Genomic DNA, 22,528 nt, shown 5'->3' on the forward strand with positions numbered 1-22,528 from the left:
TGCACACAGAGCTGGAAGTTGGATTTTTAGATCTCCTAATCGACACTAACCTTTTCATTCTTCATTTGGAGAAGCTGAGGAACAGATGTTATGTAACAGAGTAGAAGAGAGGAAACCCAAAGTGACATCTCCTGATGCTTTTTCTACATTTGGAAATTTATTCCACTTCTAGCAGAAACAGGATTTTTTTTGGCCAGGAGATTCTAACTGTAATCAATCCACCCCACGCAGGAGGAAGCCGCATGGTTCTGCTGGTGGCTGCGGGGACCCTGGGGAAGGATGTTGCTTTCAGGTCTGCAGCCAGCCCTGGTTCTGCTCTTGCTAGAATTCATTCTGCTCCTGAATGTCTTCCATGTCCTAAACGCACACTTCCAACTTCCTGCCCGAGAATGCAGAGATGTACAAAACTAGAACTTCCCAGGCTCCCCCTCCAGTAAACACGCTTTCTAACATATATATTAACTTTTTTATTTGTTCTAATTAGTTGTACATGACAGTAGAAAGCCTTTTGATTGATCATACATAAATGGAGTGTCATCTCTCATATTTTCTGATTGTACATATTGTAGAAAACACTCTTCAAGGACTTTGGGAATAGGTAGTGGACTTTTGGCAAGATGCAGGTGTTTCCCGGGAAGCAGAGCAAATAGCAAAAACCTCATAAGAACTCGTTCAATCTTGAAAAGGTTCTGCCACATCATCGTCCCTTGCTCACTTGCTTGGTTTGCTGTTCCTTCTTCTCTTACCAGGAAAATCTGCATTTTTGCATGGGTCCCATATTCTCCAGACAAATTCCATTCTGTTCTCTTGTTCCACATCCTAAGGGCCCCAGATCATTTCCCTGAGGAATTTCAGTGGTAGGCTTGAATGCAGGTCTGATTTAGAGGTGAACATTTGGAAGTGATTGGGAATGAGAGAAGAGATTAAATTTGTTCATGTTTTCTTAGCAAGGATAACCTAAAGCTCAGGGCGTGAAGGAAACACAGAGTTCAGCCAGGTATGGCGGCATACTCCAGTAATCCTAGTAGCTCAGGAGGCTGAGACAGGAGGATTGGGAGTTCAAAGCCAGCCTCAGCAACTTAGCAATGCCCTCAGCAACTCAGCAAGACTCTGTCTTTAAAGAAAATATAAAAAAGGGTTGTGGGTGTGGCTCAGTAGTTAAGCACCTCTGGGTTCAATCCCCAGTACCAAAAAACAAAACAACAAAAAAACAGAACAGAGTTCAGTTAAGAAATGTCTGAGAATGTCACTGTGTTTTCCACAGGCTCCATTTGAAGCAGCATGTGCAAAGGGGCAGACCAGAGTCCACGCTGCTAAGAGGTACAAACTCTTGGCTCTGAGGTGAGCTGGAGGCTGTCCTGGGAGGCTCTGTGAGTGAGTCCCAGATGCCAGCTTCACTGTGTGCTGCAGGGGTTCCCCTGACTGCTCACCTGATCCAGTTCTGAGGTATTATTATTATTATTACTTTGGATTTAACATCATGTTTACATTTATACATTAAACCTGGACATATTAATGGGATACCATATGATATTTGATACATGTATTTATCATGTAATGTTTGGATCAGGTTATTCATTTCTATTTTCTCTTACCTTCATTGATTCTTTATGGCAAAAACTTTCAAAATCCTTTCTTTGAGTTTTCTGGAACATATACTACATACACTACCCTCATCACTCTCTGAGTCACCCTGTTATACTACACCACATCAGAACTTCTTGCTCCTCTGTAACTATAACCTAGTACCCACTGATCAACCTTTCCCCTCATGGCTCTGCTCTTCCCAGCCTCTGGTAACCACCTTTCTACTCCCCAACTGTTATGAGATCAGCTTTTTAATACCTCACATATGAGTGAATTCCTGTGGTACTTGTCTTTGTAAGCCTGGCTTATTTCACTTAATGTGATGATCTTGAGTTCCAGCCATGTTTTCATTCTTTTTCATGACTGAATAGTATTCCATGATGTAGGCATACCACATTTCTTTATCCATTCATCATTTGATAGATCCTTAGGTTGTTTTCACTTCTTGGCTCTTGTGAATAGTGCTGCTATGAATATGTGAATGACGATATCACTTCGACTTACTGGTTTCATTTCCTTTGGATATGTACCCAGAAGTAGGATTGCTGGATCATGTAGTAGTTTTATTTTTAACTTTCTGAGGAATCTCCATACTGTTTTCCATAATGGTTGTACTAATTTACATTCCCACCAACAGTACACAAGGGCTCCCTTTTCTCTACATCTTTGCCAATACTTGTTATGGTTTGTCTGTTTGACAACAACCATTCTAACTAGAAGGAGTGATATTGCACTGTGGTTCTGATTTGGATGTCCCTGATGATTAGTGATATTGAGCATTTTTTCATAAATCTGGTAGTATAAGACATACTACCAGACATTTTAGAAATGTCTACATAGGTCTAGTTAACCATTTTTAAAAGTGGGTGACTTGTTTTTGGCCAAAGTTTTCTTTTTCTGTCCTGGCCTACCTTCAGGTCACCTTGGCTTGTTCAACTGAGCATCTGAAGTCTTGACTGACTTACGCATCCACTGTTTGATTAGTCTGACTGCTCATGGAGGTAGCCAGACTTACCATAAAAAGTGATTAAAAAGCACTCAGTGAGTTTGATCCAGTATCCTCAATTTCCTTCAGGAGGAAAGCTATGTATATCAGGAATAACATATGATTTCTTCTTCTTCTTTTTTTTGGGTGACAGCATTTGGAGTCATACAAATTATAGGATGTGATTACAGTATTTGCTGTGATAACACCATTGAAATCCTTTTGTGATGTCTAACACATTCAAAATGCAAATTCCAGGATATTTAAAGGCCCATCAAATAGAATTGTTATGACTTGAGATTTAAACCCAGGGATGCTGGGGTTTCTTTTACAAGTGTGATGAGCTGAGTTTTCCTTCTGTCATTGAATATAGCACAGAGAATGCTCCATGTAAGAGATACAGTTTGCCAAATTTAAAGTTTCCTATCTTGGGTTGCCAAGGCTATGGGGAACATAATTCAGGACAAGTTGGGTTCTGGTGTCTTCATCTCTTAAAGCGGGGTCTGTGGGAGTTTTTCAAGATTCAGTTGAAGCAACATAACTCAGGCTTGTGAAAATAGAAACCACATTTTCTACCCGCCCCCCAAGTCAGGCATTCTTCAAACTGTGTACCTCCAGAAAGCAGCCTAGGTATGGGCTTGTTCCCCAGCAGAGCATGGCTGCCTATGAGGGAGACCTGCCTACTTGTGACATCAAACCTGAGAGAAGTCTCACACCCATGCAGATGCCCTGGTATTGAGTTCCATTCATTCCACTAATTACCCCAACTCCTTGGGCAAATTCTTCAGTCTCCCTAAGCTTCTGTGAGATCATCTGTAAAGTGGACTTGATAGTACCCACCTGACAGAGATGCAAAAACACCTGGCATAGGGACTGCGTTGCACTTTACCTGGCCCGTGATGGTAGCTCTTAGCACCCCAGTTATCCTAACAGTGGTCAGGTGGGACCTGCCTGACCACCCTGGTGGGAAGGATGCTTCTGAAGAGCACCATCCATTTCCGCAGCTTGGTTTTTCCTCCAAAGCCTCCTGGTTCCCATGTGCCGGTCACAGCACAAGATTAGGAGCACCAAGTTAAAACTACACTGAGATTTCATCTCACTCCCGTCAGAATGGCAATTCTCCAGAATATAAGTTACAAATGTTGGCAAGGATGTGGGGAAAAGGTTCACTCATGCATTGCTGGTGGGACTGCAAATTGATGCAACCACTCTGGAAAAGCAGTATGGAGATTCCTCAGAAAACTTGGAAAGGAACCGCCATTTGACCCAGTTATCCCACTCCTGGGTCTGTACCCAAAGGACTTAAAATGAGCATACTGTAGTGATGCAGCCACATCAATGTTTACAGCAGCTTAATTCACAATAGCTAAGCTATGGGACCAACCTAGGTGCCCTTCAACAGATGAATGGATAAAGAAAAGGCAGTACATATACACAATGGAATGTTACTCAGCCATAAAGAAGAATGAAATTATGGCATTTGCAGGTAAATGGATGGAATTAGAGACTATCATGCTAAGTGAAATAAGCCAATCCTCCAAAACCAAAGGCCAAATGTTCTTTCTGATATGCGGATGCTGAGTCACAATAGGTGGGGTGTAGGGTGGTGTGGAGGTTCACTGGATTGGACAGGGGGGATGGGGGGATGGGAATGGGAAAGCCTGTAAAATGAATTAGACATAACTTTCCTATGTTCATATATGAATATATGTGAAGCTCTACATCATGTCCAACCGCAAGAATGAGAAGTTATACTCCATGTATGTATAATATGTCAAAATACACTCTACTGTCATGTATAACTAAAAAGAACAAATAAAAATTTTAAAAAAGATTAGTTGCACAACATATTCTGGCATTGTAATGACTTCTTACTCTAGTCGTATCTAAATCCTATAGCCATAATGACTCCTGAGATAACAAGGGGTAATGACATCCGTAGACCTCTGTTTGTTTGATGTTTGTTTTGTTCTTCAGTCCTGAGCACGGCATGGGACTTGCAGTCAGCTAAAGGTAGACACACCCCTGGAGCAGGGGACTTCATGGCTAAGAGGGAAGGTGACTCTGGGTGTCTTTCTGCTGGGAAGGAAAACACATACACGGCCCAGTCTTTCTCCTTTCCTTTTGGAGAGTATCAGAATTTGGTCAGTCCAAAATAAAAGGAAGGTCAAATTCCTTCTACAAGACTCTATGTATGAAACAACAAATAACATTGTTATTTCGGATTGTTAGATGATAATGATTAGCATTTATCAAGAGCTTGCTTCGTGCTGGGCAGGGTGCTGAGCAACATTATCTTTTTAAAATCTTCACAACTCAATGAGATCAGCACCATTATTATTCCCATTTCACACACTACAAAAGAAATCTGGAGACTACATAATAGCACTGGTATTGGTAGGCAATTTACTGTAGAACGCTTCAGGATAGAGGGTATGATAGCAAAATCAATGCTAATTTTAATCTTCATCTCAGAGGTGGTCCATTGCCCTCATCAGGAATACAGGTTATGACTAGTATTTAATCAAAATGCTACATGTGCCACGGCTCTTTATTTCTGACCAACACCAAAGGTGTTGGCAATGACTATAATGGACGTTAGAAATGAATTCCAACAGGTAAAATTGAAGGTGTCCACTCTAGATGAATTCAATATATTGCAGAAGTCTTGCCTTTCTCTGCATGAACCCACATAAGGGAGCTCTCTCTTTGGAAACAGTGCCCAGGCCTGATTTTTAAACAATGTTGCCTTCAGCTGTTGACTCAGTCTGTGGGTCACCTGAGTCCAAATAGAAGGTAAATACACTCCTGCCAATAATCCATCTGCTCTGATGTAAGGTGCCATCAGAACTCTGCAAATAGTAAGAACTGGGACTCGCTGGGGCTTTCAGAGCCGGTGGCTTTTGTGCCCGCTTGCTGATACATGTCTGTATGGGTGGCGGAATTGGCCTGAGACTTGTTTCATGATGGCCTGCTAATAAGATTGTGAGGGGAAAATTGAAGGCTTGTAGCTAAATGCTGGAAGATGCAAAGAATGGCCCCAAATTACTTAACAATTGTAAATGACCTAATTGACTTTGAATGTTCACTGCAGGAATTTAAGCTCTATTTCCTAAAACTGAAAATCATGACACCCTCATGTCCAATATAGGGATGGACTCTGAGCATAATGGATATCTGGTCAATGAACAAGGTCATCCTACCCCTGGTTCCACAAAGTGCCCCTAAAAGAAAGATGGCTAAAGAGCAGGCCCTCTGGTTTGCTGCCCAGCTGACAGAGAAGGGACAGCCTATCTCAGGAAGAGGACCCCAAAGTCCGCACGTTCAGCCCTATGTTGGGTCATCATCCCAAGAGAAATGGAAAATTGACAAATGCGATCTAGATTCCATGAAGTCTGGGGAAATCACTAGACCTTACAAAAATGTGCATCTCCGCCAGCGTAGCAGAGGCCGCTGTGAATGTGCGTACTGTGTCCAAGACACAGCTCTCTCCCAATGTGTTTCTGCGTTCCCAGCCACCCATTTTCTTGTCCAAGTTTGTTCTTGTTTGCATCCAGTTGTTCTTGGTTGAAAAAAATCTGTTCTTAATCATATTAATAGCTAAAATTAAGATTATTTTAACCTTTAAATAACTTATGTTTAACAAAAACCACAGTTCTTTCTAAAACAGACCCGTACATTGTAATAAAAAAATAGTTGGAAATCTCATTTTTAAAGTTTTTTTTTATAAAAAAAAAATACAATACAGTTTTGTTTCCTATGTATTGTCATGCAGTGATCAATATTTCTCAGCTGGAGAATTCTGTGCTTTACATAACAGTAAACTAAATAAGAAGCAGATTGTCAAGTGCTAAGATGGCAAATGGCTGCCAAAATTCTATGATTTCACCTCGGCTCGGGTCCCTGAGTATTCTGTTGCAAAAGTCAGAATACTCATTCATTAAGAATTTCGTAGCATCTTCTTCAGGAAACACACTACCATCCTATCATGATATCAGACTTTATGGGAATTTTCCTTTCCAGCGTGACCCAGAGTAATTGGCTTGGCCTGAATAAGGATGGTAATTAGAAGCAGATAGCATTTATACTTTTGATGGAGAACTGAGTGCTAATGCTAAAGAAGCATCATGGACCTAAATATTTTTCCCGGCCTCTCCCAATATCAAGTTTCTTTGGAGTCTACCTAAATTAGGATGATGTCCTTCCAAAAAAAAAAAAAAAAAAAATCACATTCCACACTTCATCCATAAACCATATCTTTAGCAAGAAAACCACTGTTAGGAACTTTTCCATCAGACCCAAGTACTATAGCATAAACAATATGCCTTAAGCAATCAACCCTTTCCCAACATATTGCATTTAACAATATGCATAGGAAAAGAGTGCTGCAGATATCTGGTTCGCCCCTGAAATTTCCCTGTTCCTCCATCTCAAATCAGCGACTGCTACTCAGTGGATGAAGTTGGCAACCGTACAAACCAGTTGCTTCAGACCTGAACTTGATCATTCAGCTAAGTTTCCAAAAGGAAGGACAACCATGACAAGTGCATCAGGGGACAAGATTTTGAACACCATCCTTGGTGCCATCATTGACCTCAGAGCCAATATTCTTAGTCACTTCTCTGATGTGTGTGTGGGAGGGTCTCCTTGTACAATTGTCAGAAAAATGTAAAGGAGAGCAGGAGAGATAAACTGTAGTAAGTAGTTAACAGAGACAGACAGTGGGGATGCAGACCCAGTTGCTAGGCTTCTCTGAGTCCATGCTAAGTATCAACCATGTGGCAGACACAGTAGTAGGTTACAGGGTTACAAGAGGACTTGGACTTACATTATAATAACTTACATTATTTTTGGTCAAATAGACAAGAAAATAATCTTTAAAGAGGGGGAAGGCACTGAATTAAAATGATTATAAATGATCATGATTCCCACAAAGGAAACCCACAGAGATCACAGATAGAAAGTCAATGGGCACAGGAAGGGCTGCATTTTAGCTGAGATAGGGAACATGGACAACAGCATCTCCCCAGCAGAGGAGCAGAGCATCAGGGTAGTTGATCCAATTGGAAAGGTGAAGCCTGCACAAGAGCCCAGGGGAAGGGGGAAAGTGTGGAGTGTTGAAGTAACTAAAAAATTACCAGCACGGCTGAAGATCTGAGAGCAAAGGAGATTGCTTGGTGATGGTGGGGTTCTGTTGACCGTGGTAAGACACTTGGAAGCAATATACAGAAACATACATCAAATGTCAGAAAATGCAAAACCAAAATAAGGAATTAATTTCAAGGATTCTCTGAATGTCCATTATGTATCCAAAATCAGGTATGATTCCAACAGTGCCAAAATCCTTTGAAAATTTTCCCTTACAGTTTAACAGTGGGCAGAAATATGATGAATTTTATTTTAACAAAGACATTGTTGGTATTAAACCATCTTTGCCATTTAGAATGCCACTCTCTAGATCCTCGAAGCATGAACACATGAATTCAGACCTTCCTGATATATGTAGCCCATGTATCGTGGAGTTGGTGATGATGGTCACTTGAGAGAGAAGTGCTGTCCCATGGAAAAGAGGAATCCACTGACCATGTGTGTAATAAAGATGACCTTGAGCAATGTGTGTGAAATGTTGGAGATGATGCTACTCCTACCTAACAGCTGCAAAGTGTGATGTTTTCAGAGACTCGTGAACTTTAAGATCTCGATTCTATGCGATTTATACATCCAAGTATATCAGGACACCTACCATGGTGCCTGGCTCTGTATTAAGGATACCACAGTGAACCAGACACCAGCCCTCTCCTCAAGGAGTTCATAGTTCAGTGGGATAAAAAATAAATGTAGATTTCTCGATAGAATACAGAAGTTCTGGGATGGTGCTAAATGTTAGGAAGCACCATAAGGGCTCCATTACAGATTGGGGTCCATTCAAGGAAGTCAGGAAGCATCCCTGTGGAGATGATAATGACATGGAGAGTAAAGGATAAGCACAGAACCTTCCAGATGGCATGAGAAGAGGCAGGGGGAACAGGATGTGCAGTGGTCTAGGTAAGACAGAATATCACTGTTGGTTCTTGAGACAACATGAATATGTGAGTAGGGGAAGGTTGAATGGGTACATTGAACAGAGAAAGACCATGTTGAAAGAAGCAGGATGGAGTCAGGTTATCAACTGCTTCAAATGCTTGGGACTTAGGACCCCCTGAGCTAGTTGTTATCCTATTGTACTTTAATTATCCTCTAATTTATTAGTTGACATTAAAAATAGCTCAACTGCTGGGCACGGTAGCACATGCCTGTAATCCCAGCAGCTAGGGAGGCTGAGGCAGGAGGATTGTGAGTTCAAAGCCAGCCTCAACAACTTAGCATGGCGCTGAGCAACTCAGCAAGACCCTGTCTGTAAATAAAATATAAAAAAGGACTGGGGTGTGGTTCAGAGGTTAAGTACCCTTGAGTTCGATCCCCAGTACAACACCCCCCCACAAAAAATAGTGCAACTGTTTATGAAGCTCTTTCAAACTAGATCTTCAAATGTTTTTCAGAGGCAGAAGGAAAAAAAAAATCATCCAACTTGATCTCACAATGACCCTGCCCTGGTAAAGTACATGGACAGTGTTTCCCACTGTCCCTTCTGTTGGAATACCAGGGGAGATTCATTGACAAAAGGTGTGTTTGAACCCTGTCTTTCTCAAAGGAAGGACCCTTCATGTGGAAGCAAATGTTGCTTTCCCAGTGGTCTCTGTGAGAGAGAAGCAGACGGTGGGGTGAATACCTACCCTTGCTTCATCTCAGGTCACCTTTCATTTGATCCTTTCAGAAAAGCAATCAACGACAAGGGTGTTTAATAATCCTTTCCAACACTCAGATAAGATGTTGATATTCCAGCTTCTTTCATTAAACATAATGGAAATTGATTTGAAAACATCATTCCTTTCCCTGAATAAACCATTGCCTGTGTTTTTCCTTTTTTTTTTTTTTTTTTTTTTTTTTGTTCAGAAAAAGAGAATTTTCCCTGAAGAACTGGCACTAAGCATCATGTTTGGTTTGGACATCTAACAGGAGTGCCTATCACCAGAAGAATACGGTTGGAAGACGTCCCCCATTGCCGTATCATTCAGGAGTGGCTGTGGGACAAGAGCAGGCAAAGGATAGACCCTGTGCCATTTGTAAACAGAAGCAGGTTAAGAGCCCAAGGCAGGTGAAACAGTCTTATCCACAACATCTCTGAACCTTGGCCTCAGATGATACATTTATACTTGGCACATCAATTCTTATGGAATAAAAGACTTAGATATTTCACATGGAGAAAATCCTGTACACCACAAGAGAAGGGAAACTGGCAGCTTCTATCAAACCACAGGCTGATTCTCTGGGATTATTTTAATTGTTCTTCATGCTGGTAATAAGAGGAATGTGTTCATTTCAGTCTAAACCATGTCAAAGCATGAGAATCAGTTCTGAGAATCTAAGTTGCCCAAATATCTGGGCCATGAAGAGGAAAAAAGCAGTACAGATTTGTTTGTGGAGGCCAAAATAACTCCCTCAATTCTCTGAAGGCAAAGGCAAAGGGGTTCGCACCACCCTTGTGGCCGGCATGGTCAAGGATGTAGAAGGCAGGGAGAGGATTGGGGGAGGGGCTTGCTTGTTGTGGAAACTGGGGCTAAAAAAAGGCTTTGACCTCAGAGTACAGGAAAGAAGATATGCTCCTGAGAATTAATGCTAGAGTCTACTTGGGCTGCAACTTGCAGAGTCTTGCACAGAAAAACAAAGGTCTAGAAATGCCAGGTCTTTCAGATGCCAGGCAGTGCCTCTTATCCATACCTCTTTCTTGCAGAAACTGTTATCTCCATCCATGTCTGATCTGTTTCTATCACATGATCCTTCCTGAGACATAACTGATTAGATAGAGAATAGACTTCAGATCTCAGCAGAACCATGGGCCACAGTATATGATGCAATTTGCTCAGAAATGTAAATTCAGATGTATAGAGTTGGGTTTGAACCAGGACATCATTCATGTAAGACCAAGACTTGGAGAAAAGCACATTTTTGTTTGTTTGTTTGTTTGTTTTTTTGGTACCAGGGATTGGGCCCAGGGGCACTTAACCACTGAGCCACATCCCCAGTCTTTTTTATATTTTACTTAGAGACAGGGTCTCACTGAGTTGCTTAGGGCCTCACTAAGTTGTTGAGGCCGACTTTGAACTTGTGATCCTCCTGACTCAATCTCCCAAGCCACTGGGATTATGGGCATGCGCCACCATACCCAGATGGGAAACCACGTTTTACCCATGACTGACAAGAGAACTGTTTTGTAAAGAATGTAAAGATCACAGCAGATGCTTGAGATAAAGCACAGGGCTGTGTGGCTCCAGAAAGAAAGAACAAAGGGATGCGTCATTTGCTCTTAGTGAGTTCTCACTCCTTGGTGGTCCTTGTCCCTGCTGAGGTGCCCCAGGATCCACCCAATCAATCTTTCCTAGTTTGAGCGGGTTCTCTTTCTTAGAGTTCATGTTTTCTAAGAGGTGATATACATTTTGATCATCTGAAGCAATAAAGAAATATAAGACAGAGATATTATAAAACACTAACATAGCCAGGCAAGTTGGTGAATGCTTTTAATCCCAGTGACTTGGAAGGCTGAGGCAGGAGGATCGCGAGTTCAAAGGCAGCCTCAGCAAATTAGTAAGGTTCTAAGCAACTCAGTGAGACCCTCTCTCTAAATAAAATATTTAAAAAAAATGTCTGGGAATGTGGTTCAGTGGTTGAATGCCCCTGGGTCCAATCCCTGGTACCAAAGAAAGAAAGAAAGAAAGAAAGAAAGAAGGAAGGAAGGAAGGAAGGAAGGAAAGAAAGAAGGAAGGAAGGAAGGAAGGAAGGAAGGAAGGAAGGAAGGAAAGAAAGAAGGAAGGAAGGAAGGAAGGAAGGAAGGAAGGAAGGAAGGAAGGAAGGAAGGAAGGAAAGAAAGAAAGAAAGAAAGAAGGAAGGAAGGAAGGAAGGAAGGAAGGAAGGAAGGAAGGAAGGAAGGAAAGAAAGAGAAAGAAAGAAAGAAAGAAAGAAAGAAAGAAAGAAAGAAAGAAAGAAAACACTAACATGATTATTAGAGAAGCCTTCTGAATTTGGTTTTCTAGTACAGCCAGTGACATAAGCTCCCAACTCCCATAATCATCTTTCCTAACTAGACCCAACCCAGTACTTGGATGTAAACATGAGGGTACAGCAGACAATCCCTATCAGAATATTCCATACTGCTATTAACAGAGATTGACACGTGATTACATAGAACACCCACCAAGGATCTGCAGTGACAAGAAGGAGCCAACAAATGCTTCAGAGCCTCCCTGGGTCCTTAGGAGGTGGTGGAGCAACTGGGGCTCCATAATCCCACTCCCTGATTTCTACCACAGTAGTTCTGCTTTGTCTGAGTTTTGTACATTACGGGTCCATGGAAACATTTGACCAGATGAAGGGATCCATTGCTTGAAAATATGATAGCATGAGGAACACTGTGCTGACATGACACAAGTTCTCTTGGGCATGGATGATTTTGGCTTCTACAGACAAGTTCTGTGGAGGACTCTATACTCCTCAGTTCTCCTTGCATCCATTTCCTTGGGGACCAATTTCTTCCTGCTTCATGAGATTCAGCCCATCAATCAGGAGCTCCATCTCACCTCAGTGTGGGGCTGTGAACCAAAAGGTGCTATCTATCACCAACTTGACAAACATGCTGAAAGAGAAAGGGCTTATAAACATAGTGAACAGTGGACAATAGAGGCCGTGTAAAGACCCGCCATGTAAAGAGGGCCTGCCTTGAAAGAAAGTCAATAGTAGACAAGGAGCAAGTCAAAAAGAATATGGTATTGAGCCGGGTGCAGAGATGCATGCCTGTAATCCCAGAAGCTCGGGAGGCTGAGTAGGAGGAACCCAAATTCAAAACCAGCCTCCACAACTTAGAGAGGCCCTGCACAACTTAGTGAGACCCTGTCTCTAAATAAATTTATTTTTTAAAGGACTGGGAATGTGGTTCAGTGGTTAACTACCCCAGATTCAATTCCCGGTACCAATAAAATAAAGAATGTGGAAATTGAGTCTGGTCATGCCTCAAGACAGAACTATACAGACATCCTGGTTCTAAGAGTCAATGCATTCCCTTTGTGACTTTTACTACTTTGAATTGGGAGTTGTCACTTGTAAACAAAGAATGCTGAACAATCCATCAGGCTGTATGATTACCGAGGCTTAATGGTCTTACCCAACTCTATATGGCAGAGAACAGAAGCTAGTCTTTCATTAGAGATCATTGCAAGTCACAGAACCACAAAAGCAGAAATGATAATCCAAAATCCAAAAATCTCTTTCATATTTAGCCCTAAGGTTTTGCACTAGTACACCATCATCCATAAAGAGTGTTAGAACATTTTTTCTAAAGATGGTAATTTTATACCATGGGTTTTTAGTTTTATAACACTAACTCCAAGGAAAACAGAAGAAAAAAAAAAACATTGAGCTTAGAACTTTAAAGAATCATTTAGTAGAGAAATCTAGCCTCAAATGGAAGAGGAAAATATTTGGATGGATGTAAATGGTACCCCAAATCAGGAATGCACTCATATTTTTAACATCAGCCTCTCCTGGCAAAAAAATAGGTAATTATAATAGTAATCTGTTTCAATGGAAATAAAGTACTGTAATATTTATAGTCTGTGCCAGAGTTATAATGACTGTGGGGCCAGAAGTGAAGTGTCACAGCATGCTCCACATGTTTTTAACACGGTTTCTAAAGGCTCTGGAGGCTATTAAATTTAATGAACCCATCTGCTATGAAATAGAGGTCCCAACGTAATCAGTTTCCGCCATGCCATGTAATGCCGATGGCATTATCTGTCCCACAACCCAGCAGGACTGTTTGTGTTTCTCTTTACGTGTGTCTTTTTGCTTTGACGATGGCAACTTCTTTGATATGCAGCAGTGTCAAGGGAAAATACTGTACATTCAGTTTCCAAGCCCCAGCAACTTGCTTACGGTGCCTTCAGCCCCTGGAGTAATTGATTCTAGGCTGTATGAGGTTGTAGCTTAACACAATCACCCAAACGACTCCTAAATGGCCCAGGTGCCATGCCTGGATGGGAAACCGAAGCAAATGTACCATTTATCAAAGGCAAAGCATTTTCTTCAAGTTGGACTTGGTGGGGGGTGAGGAGGAGGGAATACTCGTCCAATTTGCAAATGCAACTAAATTGGTTTGGAAGTTCCTACAAATTGCCTCCCGAATTGCATTACTAGCAAATGGGAGGGGCAGCAGGGCTTGGTAATGAATTCTCATTATTTTAAATGGTCACATTCCTACTGTTTCTAAAAGATTTCTTTGCTTCCCTTCTGTGTGTCACTGTGGTCTGTGCAAACTTCCCTGGAGGGGTTGAGAAGGGATGCTGATGCTTCCTGGGTTAGATACTGCTTCTATCCTACAAAGCAAGTCGGGGTAGCATTCCCCAGCTGATTGAGTCCCAACCGCAAAGCAGGAGTCATTTGCTTACAAAATGGAACAAATTCCGTTGTTAATGATTTCTTTTCCTCTGCACCTAAGAGATAATGACTGTGCATGACTTGTATTCAGATGAGAGGCCTATGAATTTCAGAATTCTGGTGTTTGCTGTTTTGTCAATTAATACATGAGATCTTATTAGATTAAACATAATTAATGTTGTTAACATTAATTCATTTATTTGGTCTTCACCAGGAAAGCAAATTGAAGAGAACAGGCAAGCCAGAAACAGAATATTTTATCAGACTGGTAGCAATAGGCCAGGAGGAGGGGCTCCAAAAGGAAGTTTTATCTGACCGATGCTTGATGCCCAGCAGCTTTTGACTCTCCTGTGCAAGAATTCAAATTCAGCTTCTGTCCACAGTTCAGCTTTTATGTTGAACTTGTCCAGACCCAGAATAGTATGAATCAGTGTATAATTAATAAAAAGGAAGAATACTGAACTGATATGTCCTTTTAAGCTATTCATTTAAGTCTTAAATCAATTACATAATCGCATTTGTTGCTCCTGGATTTTCACCCATAATAACTGATGAGTCAAACAAGCAGGAATCCCTTTTGCCTTAACTACCCAGATAATTAAGGAGAAAGAAGACTTAAGATCATATTAAGTACATTTAAGGGATCAAGAGTCTACATGTGCTAGACAATCAACAAATGTCTACTTCCTCAGTATTTGGTAGAAAAGAATCAGGAGCATTATAGGCCTTCTGATTCTAAAGGAATCAAAAACAATTTCAGAGTACAATATATCAATCCTGGAAACATCAGGGATGAGCAGAAACATGATGAGCAAGTATGGACACAGCTGCTCGTAAACTTTCTCTGGACAGAGATTTTTTTTTTTCCTTTTGTTTTGTTTTGGGACCAGGAATGGAACCCAGGGACATGTAACCACTGAATCACATCCTTTTTTATTTCTTATTTTGAAACAGGGTCTTGCTAAGTTGCTTAGGGCCTCATTAAGTTGCTCAGGTTGGTTTTGAACCTGCAATCTGCAACTGCACCCAGCTAGTCAGAGAATATTCAGGAGGAGGTATGGGTGCATCTTCTTTTGGCCTTATCTCTCTCAACCACAGCACATGGACAGAAGCTGTTGTGGTAGGCAGCATTCTAAAATGGCCATCGCAATTTCTGCCCCAACTGGTATGTTCCCATAAAATTCCTTCCCCTTCAGTGTACATGGGATACTGATCCCACAAGTAGATTGCCAATCATCTGACTTAGAGTTGATTTTTAAACACAGATCAGGCCAGGTGGGTCTCACCTAAGGGAAGAGGCCTTTAAAAGAAGGTGAAGCACCCTCCAGAGACACTTTGGCTGGTCTAGAAGCAAATAGCATTTCCCCGACTGTGTCTAGGGGCCACAGAGTAAGGAACTGCAGGTGACCTCTAAAAGTGATTCCTAGTGAGTGAAAAGATGGGACCTTGGTCCTCAACTTCAGGAAACTGATTTCTGCCAACAACCTGAGGAAGCTGTGAAGAGAATTATGCACTGCAGATGAGGTGTGGTGAGTGCCAACACTTTACCTGTGAGCCACCCGCTGAGGCTCGGTCACCCATGCTGAGATTCTAGACCCTTGAGATAACACAATGTATTTTCTTGAGGCCGATTTGTTGTTACCTGGCAATGGAGAATCAACACAGCTCTCTGGCAATACTGAGCCACACCACAGGAGCGTGTCTGTGGAAATCACAACAGCTCATGCACACATTAGTGGTCCTTCTCTCTGTGTCTAGGAAGACCATTTTCCCTCATGGAACACAGCGATCCAGGAAGCTATCAAGAGACAACAGAACCAGAAACAGACACTAACCCAGCTACCAGGTCTTCCTCATCAAATAGAACACACATTCTATTACCAAAAAGGTATAAGCCATGTGCTAGTTACCGTGACTCAGTTCAAACAAAAGAGTCTGTTTAAAAACTACTGATAGAAAAGAAGATAAAGTCAAACTGGATTTTCCTGAAGTTGGGAAATAATTATAGGTAGTATTCATTGCTTTATCACCATGCATAGATGTTTAACCCTTTGAGGCAATTCTGGAAGGTAGGTTTCATCCCTGTTTTATAAGGCAGAGAATAAACACAGATGTGAAGTGACCAACTTAAGGTGACAGAGCTGATATGGAATACACATGCATCTCAAACCTAGGTTTTTGTTTTAACTCTAAAGTCAGTACTCAGTTCATGATCTAAGGTATATATCTAAATATTAAAAAAAAAAACAACCCTGAGTTATCAGTGCTACCAGAACACCAGGTTGTTAAAATGAAATTTGTTTTAGTCAACTTTTTTGCTGCTGTGACTAAAAGATCTGATCAGAACAAGAGTTTATTTGGGGGCTCACAGTTTCCGAGGTCTCAGTTCATAGACAGCAGGCTCCATTCCTTGGGGCTCAAGGTGAGGCAGAACATCATGGTGGAAGAGTGTGGGGGAGGGAAGCAGCTCACATGGTGATCAGGAAGCAGAGAGAGACCCCACTCACCGGATACAAAATATATACCCCAAAAGCACACCCCCAAGACTCACCTCCTCCAGCCACACCCGACCTGCCTTCAGCTACCACTCAGTTAATCCCTTGAGGGAATTAATTCACTGATTGGATTAAGGCTCTCATGCCCCAAACATTTCTCCTCTAAACCTTTCATTGTCTCACCCATGAACTTTGAAGGGATACCTCACATCCAAACCATAACAAGGTTGACCACCAGTTTCAATGTTAGGCACTCTAATCTCTTGTTATTGCAAGATGGGTCACAGTAAGGCAAAGCTGACTAGGGACAGTCCTGGATGGGTCAGGACAGTGATGAGCTCCAAAGCACTGATCTCTTATTCTGACCCCAAACAGATGATGGTAGGTGGGTAGAGGGGCCCTGTAGAACCCAGGTCCAGAGGGCAACTTTGTAGAGACCGGGCTCTCCTGGTGAGAAGCATCCACTGGAGGAGGCTTCTCCTCACCCATGGGTTGGCAAAGAGGAGGAAGGACTCTCACACATCCCCATGGGCCCGACAGCCTTCTGCACACTACCAAAATGAGAAAGACCTCAGGAAATTCTACCTAGGGACTTAGCTGTCAGTTCTATTTGCCAAGAAACAAAAATAGATGCTTGGAAAGCACAGTGACCATGCTAAGTTATCATTTTGGTCATAATTCTGGAGTTTAATCTTTATGTATATCAAAGTATTCTTGGAGAGGTAAGAAAAATGAGCTTTGTCACCTTGGCATACCAACTGCACTCAACAATGAGCCCCTTAAAACAACGTTTTATTTCAAAGTCAGTAAAGGTGATTATGACAAAGACTATAAATTTCACGTAAAGGTTTAACCAAAACACGAGAGTTCAGAGGCAGTTCTTTTGACCCCTAACCATTGGCCTCGCCTCTTGCTGTCAAAGATTGTTTAGTGGAGAACCTTGAGTAGCAGTGATTTCTCCCTCTCTGGTGATCACCCCCACATAAACCCACGAATGTATGTAATTAAATCAATCCAATAATTGATTTCAGTGATTAGCATTATCTTAAGCAAGACACTGCATTAATATGAAGCTTTTCCTTTCTCCTGAACTTATGCTCACTGGGAGCCTCAGGTCATGTCTCTCTAGCCAGAATACCACATATGAACAACACACCCTTCTCCCCAGGTACAGGATGGCCATCTGCTTCCCATTGGTGATGCTAATTTTGATGACCTGCTCAAGATGTTGTCGGGATTCTCCCACTATGTAGGATGCTAGATAATGTAGACAGGATCCTGTGGTGTAGTTTTTTTTATCCGTCCCGATAACTAACCCCAAAGTTTTGGGAAAGCACTTTGAGACTCAAAACAGTTCCTGCTCATTATCAAACTATCCCCCTAGATTTACCATCCATTGATAACCATTATACTAAATTTGATTTTGCTAAAATGGTTGCAAAATGGTGATTTTCTAACTCTGCACTTGCCCATCAGGGTTGCATGTCACACTGAGTTCCTTCCCACTCAATTCTGCATTTAGGTCATTTGTTTGAAATTTATTAATCTATTATCAATAAGAACACATCAATTTCTGTTTTATTCAACAGGTTATAATCCATTATTGTCATTCTTTGTCCTGAGGTTTAAATTGTCCCAGATTTGATCAGTGAGAGACCCTTTATGATGATACCTCTGTCTGCCCTGTCCTTTTGACATGACCACATTATTTTGAGGACTTCCTTAGTTTCTGGTAAAAAAAAGATTTCAGTCTTTTTATTTATTTTTATTTTTTGTGAGGTAAGGTTGCACCTTACATCCAGCCCTGGCATTAGTAATTCCTCTGAAGAATCCTGGTTCCTTTTAGTGAGGGATGATCTGGGTCCTGGATGAGTTCATTGCTACTTGGGTACCATGGCTTCTAGTTCCTTCCAATGGACAGAGTTAGGATTTCACTCTGGAACCTTCAATCCATTCTAATCTCATGGGTATCACCTGCCTTGTCTTTACCCATTTCTACAGTCTTCAATCCCAAAATGCTCATGAAATAGGATTCAGAATTGCTATCCCCATTTTACTACAAATGAAACCAAAGGAAGTTTAAATTTATTTGCAGTTTGTTTTGCCCTGCATTGATTGAGGGGTAGATAGTGGATGTATTACATTCAAGATGTCTGAATTTAATATTATATATTGTTATGTATCAAAGATTAATTCCAAAAGTTAGTTTCTCTTTTTCTCTCTCTTTGGGTAATTTTGTTATTCAATTGAAATATAGCTAGGATTTGTGGTCTTATTTGCATTTGCTTTTAGATTTGCCTCTATTCTTGCTCTATAATTTTAATTTTTGAATGCACAGAACACATGCTTTCAAAAGACAAAACTAAGCCAGACAGTGGTACACTTGTGTAATCCCAGAAATCCAGGAGATTGAGGCAGGTGGATCGCAAATTCAAGGCCAGCCTCAGGGACCCAGCAAGAACCTCAGCAACTTGGTGAGACTCTGTCTCAAAATTTTAAAAGAACTGGCAATTTAACTCAGTGGTAAAGTGCCTCTGGGCTCAATTCCCATTACACTCCCCCAACAAAAGTAAGTACACTTGAACTTGTGTCACTTCCTCCCCAATTTCTTTTCTTCTGTACCCCTTCCACTTTTTTTTTTTTTTTTGGTACCACAGATTGAACCCAGGAGTGCTTAACCACTGAGCTACATCCCCAGCCCATATATATATATATATATATATATATATATATATATTTAAATATAATATATATTATAAAATATATATTAAATTTTTATATTTAAATATAATATATATTATAATATATAATATATTATATATATATAAATATATATATATATATTTTTTTTAGAAAAACCCTTTAGAAACAGGGTCTTGCTGAGTTGCTTAGGCTGGCTTTGAATTCTTGATCCTCCTGCCTCAGCCTCCCAAGTTGCTGGGATTACAGGTGTGCACCACCACACCCAGCTCCCTACCACTTCTTGTAGGTGACCAATTCTGTTGTTTTTTGATTTCTGTGGAACCAAGCAGATACATATATAACTTCTTATTTACTTTTCTTTCTCATACAAAAGGTAGCCTAATATTCTTACTCTGGCATTTTACTCCATTTACTTAGCAATGTATCCTGGAAATCATTCCATGTGAACGAGTGGAGGCCATTCTCACTTTTGGATTTAACATTAACTCCACTAGGGGTAGGTTCCAGTTTATCTAATCCATCTTATATGTTTGAACATTTAGGTAGTTTCCAATATGTGGGAATTACAAGCAATTCCGTGATGAACAAATTTGCCCATATGTATGTGTTACCTTGCTGGTTACATCTTCTAGGTTATTTCAGAGTGGGATTTTTCTGGGACAAAGGGCAAATGAAAATTCCCCCCACAAAAATGCCCCATCCTGTACTATACCATGTACAAAAGCCTCTACTGCACAGCCTCTCCAACACAATGCATCAATAAGTTTTTAATTTCTGCCAATCTGAAGGGTGAGAAATGGTATTTCACTGTAGTGTAATTTGGATTTTTCTTACTTTGAGTGAAGTGATATTCCAGTGTTTAAATACCATTTTTATTATTTTTTGTGAATTGTCTTTTTGGGTCATTTGCTCATTTTTTTCTGTAGTAATATTGGAAGTTTTTCATCGATTTTTTTAAAGTCCTTTATATAATAGGATTTTAAGTTTTTCCCTATATGCTATATGTTGCAAATATGTTCTCCCTTTTGACTTTGCTTAGAGTATTTTCTGACTTACAGAAGTTGCTTTTGTCTTTTTTTGTTGTTGTTTTTATTTTAAGTAGTCAGAATTAATCCTACTTCTTGCCTGTAGATTCGGGAGTCACTGGTAGAATCCTTTTCCTGAATCCAGGACACAGAGGAATTCACCCAGGTTTTCTTCCAGTGCTTGCATGGTTTAATTTTTTACAATTTACCTCAGGATTTCTTTCCTGGATATGCTGTGAATATTAGAATTAATTTTCTTTTCCTTTAAACGGCTAACCAATTTCCACAGACATTTATTTATTGTACAACCTTTCATAGCCCTATGGATCTGAGATGCTGCCTTTATCATACGCTAAATTCCCGTATGCAGTTCCATCAGTGTTTGGACCTTCTACTGCTCTGTCTGTCTCTCTAGATTCTAGTACCATAATGCTTTGATTTTAGAGATGCTATTCTTGCCTTGTTTATATCACATTATAACATAAAATGTTTATATTGATAAATAAAATGATCAAATTGACTGGGGTTTTGCATAAAAAAACCACTGAGCATTTCTGTTGCTTCAGGACTCATCAGCCATACTCCTCTTCCTTCTGGATTTTTCTACCTCACTCAATCACATGGAACAAGAGGAAAAACTATCCCTGCTGTTGTTATTGTCACTGCTGGTAATACAGAGCCAACACAAATGGGACAGCTTAGCTATTTTGTTTCTATGATTCAAAATCATATAGGATTAGACTCTCAAATTGATAAGAGCTCAAGGTATCCCTGGTTACGGAAGGGGTATTTTAGCTCCATGTCTACCTGTGGCCAGGTGCTTCTCCCTGGGAAAGGGGTACATCTTCTTGGTCAGGAGATGCTCTTAGCTCTGTGGTCCCACTGTGTATCTTAAGGCTGAAGTAGCTAAGCTGCCATGGCCTGGCTTGGGTCAAGGTGTCCCCCATATGGGTTCCCATGCCCTTGATAGGCCCACAGTTACCAGCCATGTGGCAGGAATGCGATGCCCAGGGAGAGAAAGGCTGGCCCATGGCCGCCATCGAGATCCCTCCAAGGACAGCCATGTCTGGGTTACAGTGATTCATGTGATGTTAATCCCAACAAGAACTGTGGGAACCTTGTAAGAACATTGACAATCAGCAATCATAAAGCGCCTCTCCCATCAGACTCATTATCACTATGAAAAATCACCCCAAAATAACAAGAAAAGTGGATGAGGAGCAAAGTCCCTCGCGTTAAGCTCCTTTAGCCTCACCATCTTCCGCCTGGAATTCGGTTGTCGAATGAGAACCTGACCAGAGCTCACAGGACGACGGTGCCTCATCTCTAGGAAGAAAGTGCGACTTCCATCTTTGTGGTGGCTCTGATTCATTATTAGAGCCCACTGCATTCATCTTTCAATTGAGACCTAAAGACACATCACCTGGACTGGGTCTTACACATGGCGCAGGCTGAATCTGAGAACGTGCCCAGAATCTTTGTTTCACTGAAAGACTGTGAACACATGTGGAAAGAGGGGCAGGTGGACGAGAGAGGTCACAAGCAAAAAGTGACTTTTGTGCGCTGACCAGACACCTCCAGAAGAACATATCACATTCTCAGACATTCGTCACCCACCTTGCTTGCCAAGGCAACCCACACAAACCTTGTGTCCAAACGTGGAAGATGTCATTGAACCCCCAAATTGAGGAGGAATGATCTGATTGCTCTTCTCTGAAATTAACATGGAAAACTCTCTAATGGTGAGATGAAGATCAACCCCAGTTGCAGTCCCAGGGCCCGAGGACTCACGGTGCTATCCATGTAAGCTTCAGTCCACACCACGTCGTGCTCTTGGTCGATGACTTTGGGCCTGCTGAGCACGTGGAGGTATTCCATGACATTTTCCTGCACATCAGCCAAGGTGGAGATCTGGGTGAAAAACCCTGCCAAAACCCAAGAGAGGACATATTTAGTACCATGTCAGAAAGTCTGCACCCTGGAGCATGTTTATGTGGTGACTTCCTGCCCTCTGGCTAATTTCTTCATTTTTTTTTTTTCTTTTTTAAAATGCTAAATCTCCATCGCCACCATCACGCCATTCATGAGTAGTAGGTTCATGTTAGAAAATGTAATCAAGCCGGGTGTTTTGGTACACATTTGTAATCTCAGCCACAGGGGAGGCTGAGGAAGGAAGAATTGCAAGTTTGAGGCCAGCTTCAGAAGTTTAG

The 22,528-nt window shown here is 41.2% G+C and overlaps 1 protein-coding gene across 2 annotated transcripts in view; it reads right to left on the bottom strand.

The window, feature by feature from the left end:
* Cacna2d3 (calcium voltage-gated channel auxiliary subunit alpha2delta 3) overlaps positions 1 to 22,528 on the bottom strand; it is an 885,854-nt gene that overhangs the window by 290,329 nt on the left and 572,997 nt on the right. For both annotated transcript variants that reach the window (XM_047531971.1, XM_047531972.1), the window contains exon 13: positions 22,110 to 22,243. In XM_047531971.1, coding sequence (XP_047387927.1) covers positions 22,110 to 22,243 — 134 coding nt within the window. The remainder of the gene's footprint in view (positions 1 to 22,109; positions 22,244 to 22,528) is intronic.

This window comes from Sciurus carolinensis, chromosome 17 (genome assembly GCF_902686445.1).
Source record: "Sciurus carolinensis chromosome 17, mSciCar1.2, whole genome shotgun sequence".
Lineage (NCBI taxonomy): Eukaryota > Metazoa > Chordata > Mammalia > Rodentia > Sciuridae > Sciurus > Sciurus carolinensis.